General features: G+C 42.7%; 1 protein-coding gene across 1 annotated transcript; it reads left to right on the plus strand.

Annotated features, from left to right (window-relative positions):
• Positions 1-907: 907 nt before the first annotated feature.
• shisa2b (shisa family member 2b) lies at positions 908-20,006 on the plus strand. The gene is made up of 2 exons (XM_061964814.2): positions 908-1,487; positions 19,050-20,006. Exons 1-2 carry the CDS (start codon positions 1,193-1,195, stop codon positions 19,592-19,594), a joined length of 840 nt encoding a protein of 279 aa, XP_061820798.2. The 5' UTR covers positions 908-1,192; the 3' UTR covers positions 19,595-20,006.
• The last annotated feature ends 1,658 nt before the right edge of the window (positions 20,007-21,664 follow it).

A 21,664-nucleotide genomic window follows, 5' to 3' on the forward strand; every position in this document is an offset into this window, starting at 1 on the left:
ACTTGGCGCCTGCACACAGCGCAAAATCTACCCGTGCCTGGTTTACGGACCATGGTATTTCTGTTCTAAATTGGCCCGCCAACTCCCCTGACCTTAGCCCCATAGAAAATCTGTGGGGTATTGTGAAAAGGAAGATGCAGAATGCCAGACCCAAAAACGCAGAAGAGTTGAAGGCCACTATCAGAGCAACCTGGGCTCTCATAACACCTGAGCAGTGCCAGAAACTCATGGACTCCATGCCACGCCGCATTAACGCAGTAATTGAAGCAAAAGGAGCTCCAACCAAGTATTGAGTATTGTACATGCTCATATTTTTCATTTTCATACTTTTCAGTTGGCCAACATTTCTAAAAATCCCTTTTTTGTATTAGCCTTAAGTAATATTCTAATTTTGTGACACACGGAATTTTGGATTTTCATTTGTTGCCACTTCAAATCATCAAAATGAAATGAAATAAACATTTGAATGCATCAGTCTGTGTGCAATGAATAAATATAATGTACAAGTTACACCTTTTGAATGCAATTACTGAAATAAATCAAGTTTTTCAAAATATTCTAATTTACTGGCTTTTACCTGTATGTCGCCTATACTTTATAAAAGTACAAAACAACAAACACGGAGGCTCCAGTTTTCAAAAGTCCGCTCGGCTCCACCACAACGTGCCACCACTTCCGCTCTTGGCGCCTTCAAAATAAGAGCTCAAGGCATATACTGTATAACAGCTTCTAACAGGAAAGAGGCAAGTCCATAACATAAATGTAGTAAGTTGTTTCCCCGCTAGATGGCGGCGTTACGCAGCTCCCCGAACACGTGGTCAGTTCAAAGTTTTCCAGGTGGAGTTGAAAAGTTTCAGGAGGCAAATATTTCTCCCCACTTTCTATTTGCTCTGAGCAGACAGTTGACGGCTTCATTTGCAAGGACCCGCCCCCTCTGACGCGGAGTAGGACGTCCTGACTCCTGCCAGCCCCGACCCCAGACCCCAGACCCAGACCCAGACCCAGACCCGGTCCACTGGTCCACTTCTCTCGGGACTTTTGAAGCAAGATGGAAGTGTTGCGTGAGGACTCCTGCTGACTCTTCCAGGCGGGATTGAAGGCTCATTTGTGGAGAGATTTATTCCTCCAACCAATGACAACTTTGGACTTCTTCCCACATTCCCGCAGCTCCTAGCGCAGGAGTGACGTCACAATGCGGGCCTTAGTGGTCGCCATGGTGGTCGCCAGCCTCCTGCGGCTGCCCGTGGACGTGCAGGCCAGCGGGGAGTTCTGCCACGGCTGGCAGGACCCCCAGGGAGGGTGGAAGGAAGGCTTCCAGTGCCCGGAGAAGATCGACGGGCTGGACGCCATCATCTGCTGCGGGAAGTGCGAGCTGCGCTACTGCTGCTCCAGCACGGACGCGCGGCTGGACCAGGGCGGCTGCGACGACCACAGGCACGACCCGGGACCAGGGACCGAGAGCAAGGAGACCGAGGACTCCGGTGCAGGTACTTCATGGTGTCAAAGCGTCACCATAGCAACAGCCTTCTCTCTCTCTCTCTCTCCTGTAAAACTTGACTCGTGTCGGCCAGCACAAAGGCGATGACGGGCAGGTCACGTGGTAGAAGCTCCTCCCACTTGCACGACACTTTTGACCACTCACATCATTCTCTTCATACAGCATAACTTTACATTCCTTCCAGTCATCCAACGTCCTCTTTCTAGACAATGGCTACTAGAACAAGGACACGTTTGGGACTTTCTATGAAGGTGAAGACTTTTAATGACAAGGAAGTTACTTCATGTGAGAATATTTACAAATACAAACACAACAATATCAATGACAACACAACAACTTCCAGCTACAGCACCATTGCAAAAGCCACAACACAATAATATAAAGCCACAACACAACTTTAAGGACACAACGGAAGTGACAGTGGAGCAAGTTAGGGTGACGGACACACTTCCTCAACCTTGTAAATTAGTCTTATTGAAAATGTTGATGTTACTTTTACAACTTCCTTCATTACACACTTTTCAACTTTCTGTCTCTCAAACTTGTCATCGGTCACTTCTGTTCTTTCTTTGTATTGTTGTGTTTTGGCTCTTAGTTATTGTGTTGTGGCTTTATATTGTTGTATTTGGGCTTATAGTTGTTGTGTTGTGGCTTTATATTGTTGTATTTTGGCTTATAGTTGTTGTGTTGTGGCTTTATATTGTTGTATTTTGGCTTATAGTTGTTGTGTTGTGGCTTTATATTGTTGTGTTTCAGCTCATAGTTGTCTTCTGTCTTTCTATTGTTGTGTTGTGCCTTTGTATTGTTGTGTTTTGGCTCATAGTTGTGTTGTGGCTTTATATTGTTGTGTTTTGGCACATAGTTGTCTTCTGTCTTTCTATTGTTGTGTTGTGCCTTTGTATTGTTGTGTTTTGGCTCATAGTTGTGTTGTGGCTTTATATTGTTGTGTTTTGGCTCATAGTTGTTGTGTTGTGGCTTTGTAATGTTGTGTTTTGGCTTATAGTTGTTGTGTTGTGCCTTTGTATTGTTGTGTTTTGGCTCATAGTTGTGTTGTGGCTTTATATTGTTGTGTTTTGGCACATAGTTGTCTTCTGTCTTTCTATTGTTGTGTTGTGGCTTTGTAATGTTGTGTTTTGGCTCATAGTTGTTGTGTTGTGGCTTTGTAATGTTGTGTTTTGGCTCATAGTTGTTGTGTTGTGGCTTTATAATGTTGTATTTTGGCTTATAGTTGTTGTGTTGTGGCTTTATATTGTTGTGTTTTGGCTCATAGTTGTCTTCTGTCTTTCTATTGTTGTGTTGTGGCTTTGTAATGTTGTGTTTTGGCTCATAGTTGTTGTGTTGTGGCTTTGTAATGTTGTGTTTTGGCTCATAGTTGTTGTGTTGTGGCTTTATAATGTTGTGTTTTGGCTCATAGTTGTTGTGTTGTGGCTTTATATTGTTGTATTTTGGCTTATAGTTGTTGTGTTGTGGCTTTATATTGTTGTGTTTCGGCTCATAGTTGTCTTCTGTCTTTCTATTGTTGTGTTGTGCCTTTTTATTGTTGTGTTTTGGCTCATAGTTGTTGTGTTGTGGCTTTATATTGTTGTATTTTGGCTTATAGTTGTTGTGTTGTGGCTTTATATTGTTGTATTTTGGCTTATAGTTGTTGTGTTGTGGCTTTATATTGTTGTGTTTCGGCTCATAGTTGTCTTCTGTCTTTCTATTGTTGTGTTGTGGCTTTGTAATGTTGTGTTTTGGCTCATAGTTGTTGTGTTTTGGTTTTATATTGTTGTATTTTGGCTTATAGTTGTTGTGTTGTGGCTTTATATTGTTGTGTTTCGGCTCATAGTTGTCTTCTGTCTTTCTATTGTTGTGTTGTGCCTTTGTATTGTTGTGTTTTGGCTCATAGTTGTTGTGTTGTGGCTTTATATTGTTGTATTTTGGCTTATAGTTGTTGTGTTGTGGCTTTATATTGTTGTATTTTGGCTTATAGTTGTTGTGTTGTGGCTTTATATTGTTGTATTTTGGCTTATAGTTGTTGTGTTGTGGCTTTATATTGTTGTATTTTGGCTTATAGTTGTTGTGTTGTGGCTTTATATTGTTGTGTTTCGGCTCATAGTTGTCTTCTGTCTTTCTATTGTTGTGTTGTGCCTTTGTATTGTTGTGTTTTGGCTCATAGTTGTTGTGTTGTGGCTTTATATTGTTGTATTTTGGCTTATAGTTGTTGTGTTGTGGCTTTATATTGTTGTATTTTGGCTTATAGTTGTTGTGTTGTGGCTTTATATTGTTGTGTTTCGGCTCATAGTTGTCTTCTGTCTTTCTATTGTTGTGTTGTGCCTTTGTATTGTTGTGTTTTGGCTCATAGTTGTTGTGTTGTGGCTTTATATTGTTGTATTTTGGCTTATAGTTGTTGTGTTGTGGCTTTATATTGTTGTGTTTCGGCTCATAGTTGTCTTCTGTCTTTCTATTGTTGTGTTGTGCCTTTGTATTGTTGTATTTTGGCTTATAGTTGTTGTGTTGTGGCTTTATATTGTTGTGTTTTGGCTCATAGTTGTTGTGTTGTGGCTTTATATTGTTGTATTTTGGCTTATAGTTGTTGTGTTGTGGCTTTATATTGTTGTGTTTTGGCTCATAGTTGTCTTCTGTCTTTCTATTGTTGTGTTGTGGCTTTGTAATGTTGTGTTTTGGCTCATAGTTGTTGTGTTGTGGCTTTATAATGTTGTGTTGTGGCTTATACTTGTTCTGTTGTGACTTTATGTTGTTGTGTTGTGGCTTATAGTTGTTGTATTGTGGCTTTGTATTGTTGTGTTTTGGCTTATAGTTGTCCTCTGTCTTTCAAACACATTTACTGTGCATTGAGCCACATCAACAGTGTACAAAATACTATACACAAACACATTTACTGGAAATTGACGTGTGTATATATCATTATATACGGTACGTGTGTGTGTGTATATCATTATATACATGTGTGTACATATATCATTATATACGTGTTTATATATATCTTTATATACATGTGTGTATATATATCATTATATACATGTTTGTATATATCATTATATACATGTGTGTATGTATATCATTACATACGTGTTTATATATATCATTATATACATGTGCGCGTATATATCATTATATACATGTGTGTATATATATCATTGTATACATGTGTGTATGTATATCATTATATACATGTACGTATATATATCATTATTTACATGTGTGTATGTATATCATTATATACATATGTGTATATATATCATTATATACATGTGCGTATATATGTTACACAGCAAGTCCAAAGAAGTGCTGTAAAGCAAAGTGTGTCAGGGTGTCCCAGGTCAAAGCTGAAGACAAACAGTACTAAATGTGTGTCCATGCTGGTTGTTGGACACAAAGGAAGCACATTCCTTCTGGGCCCTTCCAAGAAGGAGGTCTTATCACGCTGTATACATTTCATTCATGGCCCCGTGCCAAACAAACTGCTATTTTCTCATACACGGATCAGTTGCATGGAGGCAGGCTATGAATCACTGGAAGGTCCACAGAGCAAGACCTTAGTCATGTGCTGGGCCAGGAAGGAACATGTGGCCTTCAGGAGCAGGAGAATGTACACCCATGTGGCCTTCAGGAGCAGGAGAATGTAGACCCATGTGGCCTTCAGGAGCAGGAGAATGTAGACCCATGTGGCCTTCAGGAGCAGGAGAATGTAGACCCATGTGGCCTTCAGGAGCAGGAGAATGTAGACCTAATGTGGCCTTCAGGAGCAGGAGAATGTAGACCCATGTGGCCTTCAGGAGCAGGAGAATGTAGACTCGTAGCCTTCAGGAGCAGGAGAATGTACACCCATGTGGCCTTCAGGAGCAGGAGAATGTAGACCCATGTGGCCTTCAGGAGCAGGAGAATGTAGACCCATGTGGCCTTCAGGAGCAGGAGAATGTAGACCCATGTGGCCTTCAGGAGCAGGAGAATGTAGACCCATGTGGCCTTCAGGAGCAGGAGAATGTAGACCCATGTGGCCTTCAGGAGCAGGAGAATGTAGACTCATGTGGCCTTCAGGAGCAGGAGAATGTAGACCCATGTGGCCTTCAGGAGCAGGAGAATGTAGACCCATGTGGCCTTCAGGAGCAGGAGAATGTAGACCCATGTGGCCTTCAGGAGCAGGAGAATGTAGACCCATGTGGCCTTCAGGAGCAGGAGAATGTAGACCCATGTGGCCTTCAGGAGCAGGAGAATGTAGACCCATGTGGCCTTCAGGAGCAGGAGAATGTAGACCCATGTGGCCTTCAGGAGCAGGAGAATGTAGACCCATGTGGCCTTCAGGAGCAGGAGAATGTAGACCTAATGTGGCCTTCAGGAGCAGGAGAATGTAGACCCATGTGGCCTTCAGGAGCAGGAGAATGTAGACCTAATGTGGCCTTCAGGAGCAGGAGAATGTAGACCCAAGTGGCCTTCAGGAGCAGGAGAATGTAGACTCATGTGGCCTTCAGGAGCAGGAGAATGTAGACCTCATGTGGCCTTCATGAGCAGGAGAATGTAGACCCATGTGGCCTTCAGGAGCAGGAGAATGTAGACCCATGTGGCCTTCAGGAGCAGGAGAATGTAGACCCATGTGGCCTTCAGGAGCAGGAGAATGTAGACCCATGTGGCCTTCAGGAGCAGGAGAATGTAGACCCATGTGGCTTTCAGGAGCAGGAGAATGTAGACCCATGTGGCCTTCAGGAGCAGGAGAATGTAGACTCATGTGGCCTTCAGGAGCAGGAGAATGTAGACCTCATGTGGCCTTCAGGAGCAGGAGAATGTAGACCCATGTGGCCTTCAGGAGCAGGAGAATGTAGACCCATGTGGCCTTCAGGAGCAGGAGAATGTAGACCCATGTGGCCTTCAGGAGCAGGAGAATGTAGACCCATGTGGCCTTCAGGAGCAGGAGAATGTAGACCCATGTGGCTTTCAGGAGCAGGAGAATGTAGACCCATGTGGCCTTCAGGAGCAGGAGAATGTAGACCCATGTGGCCTTCAGGAGCAGGAGAATGTAGACCTAATGTGGCCTTCAGGAGCAGGAGAATGTAGACCCATGTGGCCTTCAGGAGCAGGAGAATGTAGACCTAATGTGGCCTTCAGGAGCAGGAGAATGTACACCCATGTGGCCTTCAGGAGCAGGAGAATGTACACCCATGTGGCCTTCAGGAGCAGGAGAATGTAGACCTCATGTGGCCTTCAGGAGCAGGAGAATGTAGACCTCATGTGGCCTTCAGGAGCAGGAGAATGTAGACCCATGTGGCCTTCAGGAGCAGGAGAATGTAGACCCATGTGGCCTTCAGGAGCAGGAGAATGTGGAAGCCAACACAGAGTGGGTGTGCCAACAAGACTTGCATACCTGATGGTTTTATACGCTACTTTTATATATGTGATGTGGAGCTTCTGAAAGACTGGAACATTCTTCTCAGCTGACGAAAACCTGCAGAGGAATACTAAAGTACTTTCAGAGAATCATGTATGACTACTTTAATTATATATACATGATGTATGACTACTTTAATTATATATACATGATGTATGACTACTTTAATTATATATACATGATGTATGACTACTTTAATTATATATACATGATGTATGACTACTTTAATTATATATACATGATGTATGACTACTTTAATTATATATACATGATGTATGACTACTTTAATTATATATACATGATGTATGACTACTTTAATTATATATACATGATGTATGACTACTTTAATTATATATACATGATGTATGACTACTTTAATTATATACATGATGTATGACTACTTTAATTATATATACATGATGTATGACTACTTTAATTATATATACATGATGTATGACTACTTTAATTATATATACATGATGTATGACTACTTTAATTATATACATGATGTATGACTACTTTAATTATATACATGATGTATGACTACTTTAATTATATATACATGATGTATGACTACTTTAATTATATATACATGATGTATGACTACTTTAATTATATATACATGATGTATGACTACTTTAATTATATACATGATGTATGACTACTTTAATTATATACATGATGTATGACTACTTTAATTATATACATGATGTATGACTACTTTAATTATATATACATGATGTATGACTACTTTAATTATATATACATGATGTATGACTACTTTAATTATATATACATGATGTATGACTACTTTAATTATATATACATGATGTATGACTACTTTAATTATATACATGATGTATGACTACTTTAATTATATATACATGATGTATGACTACTTTAATTATATATACATGATGTATGACTACTTTAATTATATATACATGATGTATGACTACTTTAATTATATATACATGATGTATGACTACTTTAATTATATACATGATGTATGACTACTTTAATTATATACATGATGTATGACTACTTTAATTATATACATGATGTATGACTACTTTAATTATATATACATGATGTATGACTACTTTAATTATATATACATGATGTATGACTACTTTAATTATATATACATGATGTATGACTACTTTAATTATATATACATGATGTATGACTACTTTAATTATATACATGATGTATGACTACTTTAATTATATACATGATGTATGACTACTTTAATTATATACATGATGTATGACTACTTTAATTATATATACATGATGTATGACTACTTTAATTATATATACATGATGTATGACTACTTTAATTATATATACATGATGTATGACTACTTTAATTATATATACATGATGTATGACTACTTTAATTATATATACATGATGTATGACTACTTTAATTATATACATGATGTATGACTACTTTAATTATATATACATGATGTATGACTACTTTAATGATATATACATGATGTATGACTACTTTAATTATATATACATGATGTATGACTACTTTAATTATATATACATGCTGTATGACTACTTTAATTATATATACATGATGTATGACTACTTTAATTATATATACATGATGTATGACTACTTTAATTATATATACATGATGTATGACTACTTTAATTATATATACATGATGTATGACTACTTTAATGATATATACATGATGTATGACTACTTTAATTATATATACATGATGTATGACTACTTTAATGATATATACATGCTATAAATACATGATGTATGACTAAGTTGTTTTGGTTATTGAACAAATGGTAAAAAGAAGTAGTTTTGGTTATCCAACAACTAGTTATAAGAAGTGGTCTAACTGGTAATAAGAAGCCATTCATAACAAGAGGACATGTTAGAAGCTGACACCTGGGCGTCTCCTAAAGTCTGATGTGTGAAAGAAGGAGCAGACTAAAGTCTGATGTGTGAAAGAAGGAGCAGACTAAAGTCTGATGTGTGTGAGGAGCAGACGTGTGAAAGAAGGAGCAGACTAAAGTCTGGTGTGTGTGAGGAGCAGACAGACGTGTGAAAGAAGGAGCAGACAAAAGGAAACTGGAGTCAGTTGTCATGTTTGGCATCAACTTACACACAGAGTGGAAAATTCTTGCACTTTGTGGGCCCTGAAAGCAGCATGTCACTTTATTATTATGATATTTATATATTATTATTAGTCTTATTATTATGATATTTATATATTATTATTAGTCTTATTATTATGATATTTATATATTATTATTAGTCTTATTATTATGATATTTATATATTATTATTAGTCTTATTATTATGATATTTATATATTATTATTAGTCTTATTATTATGATATTTATATATTATTATTAGTCTAACCCTAGACTTCACAAGTCTATAAGTATCTGTGTTCAAGAGACTTCACAAGTCTATAAGTATCTGTGTTCAAGAGACTTCACAAGTCTATAAGTATCTGTGTTCAAGAGACTTCATATGTCTATAAGTATCTGTGTTCAAGAGACTTCACAAGTCTATAAGTATCTGTGTTCAAGAGACTCACAAGTCTATAAGTATCTGTGTTCAAGAGACTTCACAAGTCTATAAGTATCTGTGTTCAAGAGACTTCACAAGTCTATAAGTATCTGTGTTCAAGAGACTTCACAAGTCTATAAGTATCTGTGTTCAAGAGACTTCACAAGTCTAAGTATCTGTGTTCAAGAGACTTCACAAGTCTATAAGTATCTGTGTTCAAGAGACTTCACAAGTCTATAAGTATCTGTGTTCAAGAGACTTCACACGTCTATAAGTATCTGTGTTCAAGAGACTTCACAAGTCTATAAGTATCTGTGTTCAAGAGACTTCACAAGTCTATAAGTATCTGTGTTCAAGAGACTTCACAAGTCTATAAGTATCTGTGTTCAAGAGACTTCACACGTCTATAAGTATCTGTGTTCAAGAGACTTCACAAGTCTATAAGTATCTGTGTTCAAGAGACTTCACAAGTCTATAAGTATCTGTGTTCAAGAGACTTCACAAGTCTATAAGTATCTGTGTTCAAGAGACTTCACAAGTCTATAAGTATCTGTGTTCAAGAGACTTCAGAAGTCTATAAGTATCTGTGTTCAAGAGACTTCAGAAGTCTATAAGTATATGTGTTCAAGAGACTTCACAAGTCTATAAGTATCTGTGTTCAAGAGACTTCACACGTCTATAAGTATCTGTGTTCAAGAGACTTCACACGTCTATAAGTATCTGTGTTCAAGAGACTTCACACGTCTATAAGTATCTGTGTTCAAGAGACTTCACACGTCTATAAGTATCTGTGTTCAAGAGACTTCACAAGTCTATAAGTATCTGTGTTCAAGAGACTTCACAAGTCTATAAGTATCTGTGTTCAAGAGACTTTACAAGTCTATAAGTATCTGTGTTCAAGAGACTTCACAAGTCTATAAGTATCTGTGTTCAAGAGACTTCACAAGTCTATAAGTATCTGTGTTCAAGAGACTTCACACGTCTATAAGTATCTGTGTTCAAGAGACTTCACAAGTCTATAAGTATCTGTGTTCAAGAGACTTCACAAGTCTATAAGTATCTGTGTTCAAGAGACTTCACAAGTCTATAAGTATCTGTGTTCAAGAGACTTCACACGTCTATAAGTATCTGTGTTCAAGAGACTTCACACGTCTATAAGTATCTGTGTTCAAGAGACTTCACACGTCTATAAGTATCTGTGTTCAAGAGACTTCACACGTCTATAAGTATCTGTGTTCAAGAGACTTCACAAGTCTATAAGTATCTGTGTTCAAGAGACTTCACAAGTCTATAAGTATCTGTGTTCAAGAGACTTCACAAGTCTATAAGTATCTGTGTTCAAGAGACTTCACAAGTCTATAAGTATCTGTGTTCAAGAGACTTCACACGTCTATAAGTATCTGTGTTCAAGAGACTTCACAAGTCTATAAGTATCTGTGTTCAAGAGACTTCACAAGTCTATAAGTATCTGTGTTCAAGAGACTTCACAAGTCTATAAGTATCTGTGTTCAAGAGACTTCACAAGTCTATAAGTATCTGTGTTCAAGAGACTTCACAAGTCTATAAGTATCTGTGTTCAAGAGACTTCACACGTCTATAAGTATCTGTGTTCAAGAGACTTCACACGTCTATAAGTATCTGTGTTCAAGAGACTTCACAAGTCTATAAGTATCTGTGTTCAAGAGACTTCACACGTCTATAAGTATCTGTGTTCAAGAGACTTCACACGTCTATAAGTATCTGTGTTCAAGAGACTTCACAAGTCTATAAGTATCTGTGTTCAAGAGACTTCACACGTCTATAAGTATCTGTGTTCAAGAGACTTCACACGTCTATAAGTATCTGTGTTCAAGAGACTTCACAAGTCTATAAGTATCTGTGTTCAAGAGACTTCACAAGTCTATAAGTATCTGTGTTCAAGAGACTTCACAAGTCTATAAGTATCTGTGTTCAAGAGACTTCACAAGTCTACGTATCTGTGTTCAAGAGACTTCACACGTCTATAAGTATCTGTGTTCAAGAGACTTCACAAGTCTATAAGTATCTGTGTTCAAGAGACTTCACAAGTCTATAAGTATCTGTGTTCAAGAGACTTCACACGTCTATAAGTATCTGTGTTCAAGAGACTTCACACGTCTATAAGTATCTGTGTTCAAGAGACTTCACAAGTCTATAAGTATCTGTGTTCAAGAGACTTCACAAGTCTATAAGTATCTGTGTTCAAGAGACTTCACAAGTCTATAAGTATCTGTGTTCAAGAGACTTCACAAGTCTATAAGTATCTGTGTTCAAGAGACTTCACACGTCTATAAGTATCTGTGTTCAAGAGACTTCACAAGTCTATAAGTATCTGTGTTCAAGAGACTTCACAAGTCTATAAGTATCTGTGTTCAAGAGACTTCACAAGTCTAAGTATCTGTGTTCAAGAGACTTCACACGTCTATAAGTATCTGTGTTCAAGAGACTTCACAAGTCTATAAGTATCTGTGTTCAAGAGACTTCACAAGTCTATAAGTATCTGTGTTCAAGAGACTTCACACGTCTATAAGTATCTGTGTTCAAGAGACTTCACAAGTCTATAAGTATCTGTGTTCAAGAGACTTCACAAGTCTATAAGTATCTATGTTCAAGAGACTTCACACGTCTATAAGTATCTGTGTTCAAGAGACTTCACAAGTCTATAAGTATCTGTGTTCAAGAGACTTCACACGTCTATAAGTATCTGTGTTCAAGAGACTTCACACGTCTATAAGTATCTGTGTTCAAGAGACTTCACACGTCTATAAGTATCTGTGTTCAAGAGACTTCACAAGTCTATAAGTATCTGTGTTCAAGAGACTTCACAAGTCTATAAGTATCTGTGTTCAAGAGACTTCACAAGTCTATAAGTATCTGTGTTCAAGAGACTTCACAAGTCTATAAGTATCTGTGTTCAAGAGACTTCACACGTCTATAAGTATCTGTGTTCAAGAGACTTCACAAGTCTATAAGTATCTGTGTTCAAGAGACTTCACAAGTCTATAAGTATCTGTGTTCAAGAGACTTTACAAGTCTATAAGTATCTGTGTTCAAGAGACTTCACAAGTCTATAAGTATCTGTGTTCAAGAGACTTCACAAGTCTATAAGTATCTGTGTTCAAGAGACTTCACAAGTCTATAAGTATCTGTGTTCAAGAGACTTCACAAGTCTAAGTATCTGTGTTCAAGAGACTTCACAAGTCTATAAGTATCTGTGTTCAAGAGACTTCACAAGTCTATAAGTATCTGTGTTCAAGAGACTTCACAAGTCTATAAGTATCTGTGTTCAAGAGACTTCACAAGTCTATAAGTATCTGTGTTCAAGAGACTTCACAAGTCTATAAGTATCTGTGTTCAAGAGACTTCACAAGTCTATAAGTATCTGTGTTCAAGAGACTTCACACGTCTATAAGTATCTGTGTTCAAGAGACTTCACACGTCTATAAGTATCTGTGTTCAAGAGACTTTACAAGTCTATAAGTATCTGTGTTCAAGAGACTTCACACGTCTATAAGTATCTGTGTTCAAGAGACTTCACAAGTCTATAAGTATCTGTGTTCAAGAGACTTCACAAGTCTAAGTATCTGTGTTCAAGAGACTTCACAAGTCTATAAGTATCTGTGTTCAAGAGACTTCACAAGTCTATAAGTATCTGTGTTCAAGAGACTTCACAAGTCTATAAGTATCTGTGTTCAAGAGACTTCACAAGTCTATAAGTATCTGTGTTCAAGAGACTTCACAAGTCTATAAGTATCTGTGTTCAAGAGACTTCACAAGTCTATAAGTATCTGTGTTCAAGAGACTTCACACGTCTATAAGTATCTGTGTTCAAGAGACTTCACAAGTGAGGGAAGAGTGGATGGTGAGATGGACAGGCGGATCGGTGCGGCGTCTTCGGTAATGCGGACGCTGTATCGATCCGTTGTGGTGAAGAAGGAGCTGAGCCGGAAGGCAAAGCTCTCAATTTACCGGTGGATCTACGTTCCCATCCTCACCTATGGTCATGAGCTTTGGGTTATGACTGAAAGGACAAGATTACGGGTACAAGTGGCCCAAATGAGTTTCCTCCGCCGAGTGGCGGGTCTCTCCCTTAGAGATAGGGTGAGAAGCTCTGTCATCCGGGGGGAGCTCAAAGTAAAGCTGCTGCTCCTCCACATGGAGAGGAGCCAGATGAGGTGGTTCGGGCATCTGGTCAAGATGCCACCCGAACGCCTCCCTAGGGAGGTGTTTAGGGCACGTCTGACCAGTAGGAGGCCACGGGGAAGACCCAGGACACTTTGGGAAGACTATGTCTCCCGGCTGGCCTGGGAACGCCTCGGGATCCCCCGGGAGGAGCTGGACCAAGTGGCTGGGGAGAGGGAAGTCTGGGCTTCTCTGCTTAGGCATATGTATATATATTATGTATATGTATTATGTATATGTATATGTATTATATATATGTATATATATATATATATATATATATATATATATATATATATATATATATATATATATATATATATATATATATATATATATATATATATGGTGTTTTGTTATTGGACTTTTGTGCCCGTCACGGATTGTCCATAACGAACACCATGTTCAAGCATAAGGGTGTCCATGTGTGCACTTGGCACCAGGACACCCTAGGCCGCAGTTCTATGATCGACTTTGTAGTTGTGTCATCGGATTTGCGGCCTCATGTTTTGGACACTCGGGTGAAGAGAGGGGCGGAGCTTTCTACCGATCACCACCTGGTGGTGAGTTGGCTGCGATGGTGGGGGAGGATGCCGGACAGACCTGGCAGGCCCAAACGCATTGTGAGGGTTTGCTGGGAACGTCTGGCAGAGTCTCCTGTCAGAGAGAGTTTCAATTCCCACCTCCGGAAGAACTTTGAACATGTCACGAGGGAGGTGCTGGACATTGAGTCCGAGTGGACCATGTTCCGCACCTCTATTGTCGAGGCGGCTGATTGGAGCTGTGGCCGCAAGGTAGTTGGTGCCTGTCGTGGCGGTAATCCTAGAACCCGTTGGTGGACACCGGCGGTGAGGGATGCCGTCAAGCTGAAGAAGGAGTCCTATCGGGTTCTTTTGGCTCATGGGACTCCTGAGGCAGCGGACAGGTACCGACAGGCCAAGCGGTGTGCGGCTTCAGCGGTCGCGGAGGCAAAAACTCGGACATGGGAGGAGTTCGGGGAAGCCATGGAAAACGACTTCCGGACGGCTTCGAAGCGATTCTGGACCACCATCCGCCGCCTCAGGAAGGGGAAGCAGTGCACTACCAACACCGTGTATGGTGCGGATGGTGTTCTGCTGACCTCGACTGCGGAAGTTGTGGATCGGTGGAGGGAATACTTCGAAGACCTCCTCAATCCCACCAACACGTCTTCCTATGAGGAAGCAGTGCCTGAGGAATCTGTGGTGGGCTCTCCTATTTCTGGGGCTGAGGTTGCTGAGGTAGTTAAAAAGCTCCTCGGTGGCAAGGCCCCGGGGGTGGATGAGATCCGCCCGGAGTTCCTTAAGGCTCTGGATGCTGTAGGGCTGTCTTGGTTGACAAGACTCTGCAGCATCGCGTGGACATCGGGGGCAGTACCTCTGGATTGGCAGACCGGGGTGGTGGTTCCTCTCTTTAAAAAGGGGAACCGGAGGGTGTGTTCTAACTATCGTGGGATCACACTCCTCAGCCTTCCCGGTAAGGTCTATTCAGGTGTACTGGAGAGGAGGCTACGCCGGATAGTCGAACCTCGGATTCAGGAGGAACAGTGTGGTTTTCATCCTGGTCGTGGAACTGTGGACCAGCTCTATACTCTCGGCAGGGTCCTTGAGGGTGCATGGGAGTTTGCCCAACCAGTCTACATGTGCTTTGTGGACTTGGAGAAGGCATTCGACCGTGTCCCTCGGGAAGTCCTGTGGGGAGTGCTCAGAGAGTATGGGGTTTCGGACTGTCTGATTGTGGCGGTCCGCTCCCTGTATGATCAGTGTCAGAGCTTGGTTCGCATTGCCGGCAGTAAGTCGGACACGTTTCCGGTGAGGGTTGGACTCCGCCAAGGCTGCCCTTTGTCACCGATTCTGTTCATAACTTTTATGGACAGAATTTCTAGGCGCAGTCAAGGCGTTGAGGGGATCCGGTTTGGTGGCTGCAGGATTAGGTCTCTGCTTTTTGCAGATGATTTGGTCCTGATGGCTTCATCTGGCCAGGATCTTCAGCTCTCACTGGATCGGTTCGCAGCTGAGTGTGAAGCGACTGGGATGAGAATCAGCACCTCCAAGTCCGAGTCCATGGTTCTCGCCCGGAAAAGGGTGGAGTGCCATCTCCGGGTTGGGGAGGAGATCTTGCCCCAAGTGGAGGAGTTCAAGTACCTCGGAGTCTTGTTCACGAGTGAGGGAAGAGTGGATGGTGAGATCGACAGGCGGATCGGTGCGGCGTCTTCAGTAATGCGGACGCTGTATCGATCCGTTGTGGTGAAGAAGGAGCTGAGCCGGAAGGCAAAGCTCTCAATTTACCGGTCGATCTACGTTCCCATCCTCACCTATGGTCATGAGCTTTGGGTTATGACCGAAAGGACAAGATCACGGGTACAAGCGGCCGAAATGAGTTTCCTCCGCCGGGTGGCGGGGCTCTCCCTTAGAGATAGGGTGAGAAGCTCTGTCATCCGGGGGGAGCTCAAAGTAAAGCCGCTGCTCCTCCGCATCGAGAGGAGCCAGATGAGGTGGTTCGGGCATCTGGTCAGGATGCCACCCGAGCGCCTCCCTAAGGAGGTGTTTAGGGCATGTCCGACCGGTAGGAGGCCACGAGGAAGACCCAGGACACGTTGGGAAGACTATGTCTCCCGGCTGGCCTGGGAACGCCTCGGGATCCCCCGGGAGGAGCTGGACGAAGTGGCTGGGGAGAGGGAAGTCTGGGCTTCCCTGCTTAGGCTGCTGCCCCCGCGACCCGACCTCGGATAAGCGGAAGAAGATGGATGGATGGATATATATATATATATATATATATATATATATATATATAATGTATTATGTATATGTAATACACATAACCACCTCGCTGGGGGGGAAGGAGCCTGAGCTAGTGCGTGAGGTGGAAAAGTTCCGGCTAGATATAGTCGGACTCACTTCGACGCACAGCAAGGGCTCTGGAACCACTTCTCTTGAGAGGGGCTGGTCTCTCTTCCACTCCGGCGTTGCCGGCAGTGAGAGGCGACGGGCTGGGGTGGCAATTCTTGTTGCCCCCCTGCTCAGAGCCTGCACGTTGGAGTTCAACCCGGTGGACGAGAGGGTAGCCTCCCTCCGCCTTCGGGTGGGGGAGACGGGTCCTGACTGTTGTTTGGGCTTACGCGCCAAACGGCTGCTCAGAGTACCCACCCTTTTTGGATTCACTCGAGGGAGTACTTGAGAGTGCTCCCCCGGGTGATTCCCTCGTTCTACTGGGGGACTTCAACGCTCATGTTGGCAACGACAGTGAAACCTGGAGAGGTGTGATTGGGAAGAATGGCTGCCCGGATCTGAACCCGAGCGGTGTTTTGTTATTGGACTTTTGTGCCCGTCACAGATTGTCCATAACAAACACCATGTTCAAGCATAAGGGTGTCCATATGTGCACTTGGTACCAGGACACCCTAGGCCGCAGTTCCATGATCGACTTTGTAGTTGTGTCATCGGATTTGCGGTCTCATGTTTTGGACACTCGGGTGAAGAGAGGGGCGGAGCTTTCTACCCATCACCACCTGGTGGTGAGTTGGCTGCGATGGTGGGGGAGGATGCCGGACAGACCTGGCAGGCCCAAACACATTGTGAGGGTTTGCTGGGAACGTCTGGCAGAGTCTCCTGTCAGAGAGAGTTTCAATTCCCACCTCCGGAAGAACTTTGAACATGTCATGAGGGAGGCACTGGACATTGAGTCCGAATGGACCATGTTCCTCGCCTCTATTGTCGAGGCGGCCGATTGGAGCTGTGGCCGCAAGGTAGTTGGTGCCTGTCGTGGCGGTAATCCTAGAACCCGCTGGTGGACACCGGTGGTAAGGGATGCCGTCAAGCTGAAGAAGGAGTCCTATCGGGCTCTTTTGGCTCATAGGACTCCTGAGGCAGCGGACAGGTACTGACAGGCCAAGCAATGTGCGGCTTCAGCGGTCGCGGAGGCAAAAACTCGGACATGGGAGGAGTTCGGGGAAGCCATGGAAAACGACTTCCGGACAGCTTCGAAGCGATTCTGGACCACCATCCGCCGCCTCAGGAAGAGGAAGCAGTGCAATGTCAACACCGTGTATGGTGAGGATGGTGTTCTGCTGACCTCGACTGCGGATGTTGTGGATCGGTGGAGGGAATACTTCGAAGACCTCCTCAATCCCACCAGCACGTCTTCCTATGAGGAAGCAGGGCCTGGGGAATCTGTGGTGGGCTCTCCTATTTCTGGGGCTGAGGTTGCTGAGGTAGTTAAAAAGCTCCTCGGTGGCAAGGCCCCGGGGGTGGATGAGATCCGCCTGGAGTTCCTTAAGGCTCTGGATGTTGTGGGGCTGTCTTGGTTGACAAGACTCTGCAACATCGCGTGGACATCAGGGGCGGTACCTCTAGATTGGCAGACCGGGGTGGTGGTTCTTCTCTTTAAGAAGGGGAACTGGAGGGTGTGTTCCAACTATGGTGGGATCACACTCCTCAGCCTTCCCGGTAAGGTCTATTCAGGTGTACTGGAGAGGAGGCAACGCCGGATAGTCGAACCTCGGATTCAGGAGGAACAGTGTGGTTTTCGTCCTGGTCGTGGAACTGTGGACCAGCTCTATACTCTCGGCAGGGTCCTTGAGGGTGCATGGGAGTTTGCCCAACCAGTCTACATGTGCTTTGTGGACTTGGAGAAGGCATTCGACCGTGTACCCCGGGAAGTCCTGTGGGGAGTGCTCAGAGAGTATGGGGTAACGGACTGTCTTATTGTGGCGGTTCGCTCCCTGTATGATCAGTGTCAGAGCTTGGTCCGCATTGCCGGCAGTAAGTCGGACCCGTTTCCAGTGAGGGTTGGACTCCGCCAGGGCTGCCCTTTTATGGACAAAATTTCTAGGCGCAGTCAGGGTGTTGAGGGTATCTGGTTTGGTGGCTGCAGGATTAGGTCTCTGCTTTTGCAGATGATGTGGTCCTGATGGCTTCATCTGGCCAAGATCTTCAGCTCTCACTGGATCGGTTCGCAGCCGAGTGTGAAGCGACTGGGATGGGAATCAGCACCTCCAAGTCCGAGTCCATGGTTCTCGCCCGGAGAAACTGACTCATGCAGACACTTCATTAGGTACACACGTGTAACCTGACTCATGCAGACACTTGATTAGGTACACACATGTAACCTGACTCATGCAGCTAAAATAACAATGTTTGACATTGAAAACTATTTCAAACCTTTTAAAGCAGCTGCTCTCTCTCTTCCATCTCCACTCGCAGCTGCTGAAGGAAGTCACATGATGCCGTGCTGTGCTTTCAAAATAAAAGCACGTACTTCTGTTGAGCTGGGACAAATGCGTCTGCCCCCAGCTTTGAGGGGGACATGTGGCTTCCTCGGCCCTGTGGGCGGAGTCCAAGTTGTTGGTGTCAGCCAATGAGGACAGACTTTGCTGACGTGTGTCTTGGTCCACAGTGCCCATCTACGTGCCCTTCCTCATCGTGGGCTCGGTGTTCGTGGCCTTCATCCTGGTGGGCGCCGTGGTCGCCATGTGCTGCTGCCGCTGCCTGCGGCCCAAGCAGGAATTGGCCTCAATGGGCGGGGCTTCAGGAGGCGCGTCGGCAGGGGGCCGCCTCCTGGAGACCATTCCGATGATGTCCAACACCTCCAGGGGTTCGTCGTCCCGCCAGTCCAGCACCGCCACGTCCTCCAGCTCCTCCGCCCCCGCCGCCAACCCCCGCCCCCCTGCGCCCCCAATGCTTCGGGCGCAGGCCACCTGCTGCTTGCCGCCGGACGCCAGCGTCTTCGTCAACATGCCCACCAACTTCTCCGTACTCAACTGCCAGCAGGCCACGCAGATCATGCCCCACCAGGGACAGTTCTTGCACCCGCAGTACATCGGCTACATGGCCCCGCCTCCCGCCTTCATGGACCCCACGCAAGGCGGCTACAGACCCCTGCAGTCCCCTAGTCCTCCTCAGGCCGGGGCCGAGCACAAGTACCCTCCAGTCACCGTGTGATCATGTGACCTTGGAGGTGGACAAACATGGCGTCTGTTTGCTGTCATGTGATCAAGTCAGCCTATTAAAAATACTTGCAAGTATGAGGGTGGGATCCTTCATTCACAACTTGCACACACAGTGTGTGTGTGTGTGTGTGTGTGTGTCTGTGTGTGTGTGTGTGTGTGTGTGTGTGTGTGTGTGTGCTGTGAGGCTCCGCCCACCAGCTGCTGCAAACCAGGTAAATTAGATACAAGTAGAAAGTTACACTAAAATATGTCCACACCTACAAGATGAGGACACAATGGAAAGGTGCCATGCAGTCCCCACTTCACATGTAACACTTGTTACCCTATTTGTTACCTTATTTCACACTTATTACACTACTTTGTTACCTTATTTCACACTTATTACACTACTTTGTTACCCTATATGTTACCTTATTTCACACTTATTACACTACTTTGTTACCTTATTTCACACTTATTACACTACTTTGTTACCTTATTTCACACTTATTACACTACTTTGTTACCTTATTTCACACTTATTACACTACTTTGTTACCCTATTTGTTACCTTGTTACACTACTTTGTTACCTTATTTCACACTTATTACACTACTTTGTTACCCTATTTGTTACCTTATTTCACACTTATTACACTACTTTGTTACCCTATTTGTTACCTTGTTTCACACTTGTTACACTACTTTGTTACCTTATTTCACACATATTACACTACTTTGTTACCTTATTTCACACTTATTACACTACTTTGTTACACTACTTTGTTACCTTATTTCACACTTATTACACTACTTTGTTACCTTATTTCACACTTATTACACTACTTTGTTACCTTATTTCACACTTATTACACTACTTTGTTACCCTATTTGTTACCTTGTTTCACACTTGTTACACTACTTTGTTACTTCATTTCACACTTATTACACTACTTTGTTACCCTATTTGTTACCTTGTTTCACACGTGTTACCCTACTTTGTTACCTTATTTCACACTTATTACACTACTTTGTTACCCTATTTGTTACCTTATTTCACACTTATTACACTACTTTGTTACCCTATTTGTTACCTTGTTTCACACTTGTTACACTACTTTGTTACCTTGTTTCACACTTGTTACACTACTTTGTTACCTTATTTCACACATATTACACTACTTTGTTACCTTATTTCACACTTATTACACTACTTTGTTACACTACTTTGTTACCTTATTTCACACTTATTACACTACTTTGTTACCTTATTTCACACTTGTTACACTACTTTGTTACCCTATTTGTTACCTTATTTCACACTTATTACACTACTTTGTTACCTTATTTCACACTTATTACACTACTTTGTTACCCTATTTCACACTTGTTACATTACTTTGTTAGCCTATTTGTTACCCTATTTCACACTTGTTACACTACTTTGTTACCCTGTTTGTTACCTTTTTCACACTTGTTACACTACTTTGTTAGCCTATTTGTTACGTTATTTCACACTTGTTACACTACTTTGTTAGCTTATTTGTCTCCCTATTTAACACTTGTTACACTACTTTGTTAGTCTATTTGTTACCCTATTTAACACTTGTTACACTACTTTGTTAGCCTATTTGTTACCTTATTACACACTTGTTACAGTATGCTGGTGTCTGCAGAGATCACTTTGTAAAACATTTGATTTGTTTGAGAAACATTCTGTCATGTGATTGTGACCCATTCATCCTTTGTTACCTTTTATTTCTCACTTGTTACCCGATTCAAAATTTGTTACCATTTTTAACATTTGACAGGACAAACAGGCTTTCAAAATAAAAGCACACACAGGAGAGAGTGTTGAATGGCTGCAAGTGTGGTAAAAATAAAAACATTTCAAGGCGGCTGTGGTGTCTTATTTTGTTGACACACTGACACACAGACACACACTGACACACAGACCCACACTGACACACACAGACACACACGGACACACACGGACACACACCGACACACACAGACACACCGACACACACTGACACACCGACACACACTGACACACAGACACACACTGACACACACTGACGCAC

This window comes from Nerophis lumbriciformis, linkage group LG07 (assembly GCF_033978685.3).
Source record: "Nerophis lumbriciformis linkage group LG07, RoL_Nlum_v2.1, whole genome shotgun sequence".
NCBI lineage: Eukaryota > Metazoa > Chordata > Actinopteri > Syngnathiformes > Syngnathidae > Nerophis > Nerophis lumbriciformis.

What these genes read in the sequence shown, in the direction of transcription:
- shisa2b (XM_061964814.2), top strand. Translation starts at nt 1,193, where the DNA reads ATGCGGGCCTTAGTGGTCGCCATGGTGGTCGCCAGCCTCCTGCGGCTG. An exon ending in GACCGAGGACTCCGGTGCAG is followed by an intron (nt 1,488 to 19,049) that starts GTACTTCATGGT and finishes CTTGGTCCACAG; the next exon opens with TGCCCATCTACGTGCCCTTC.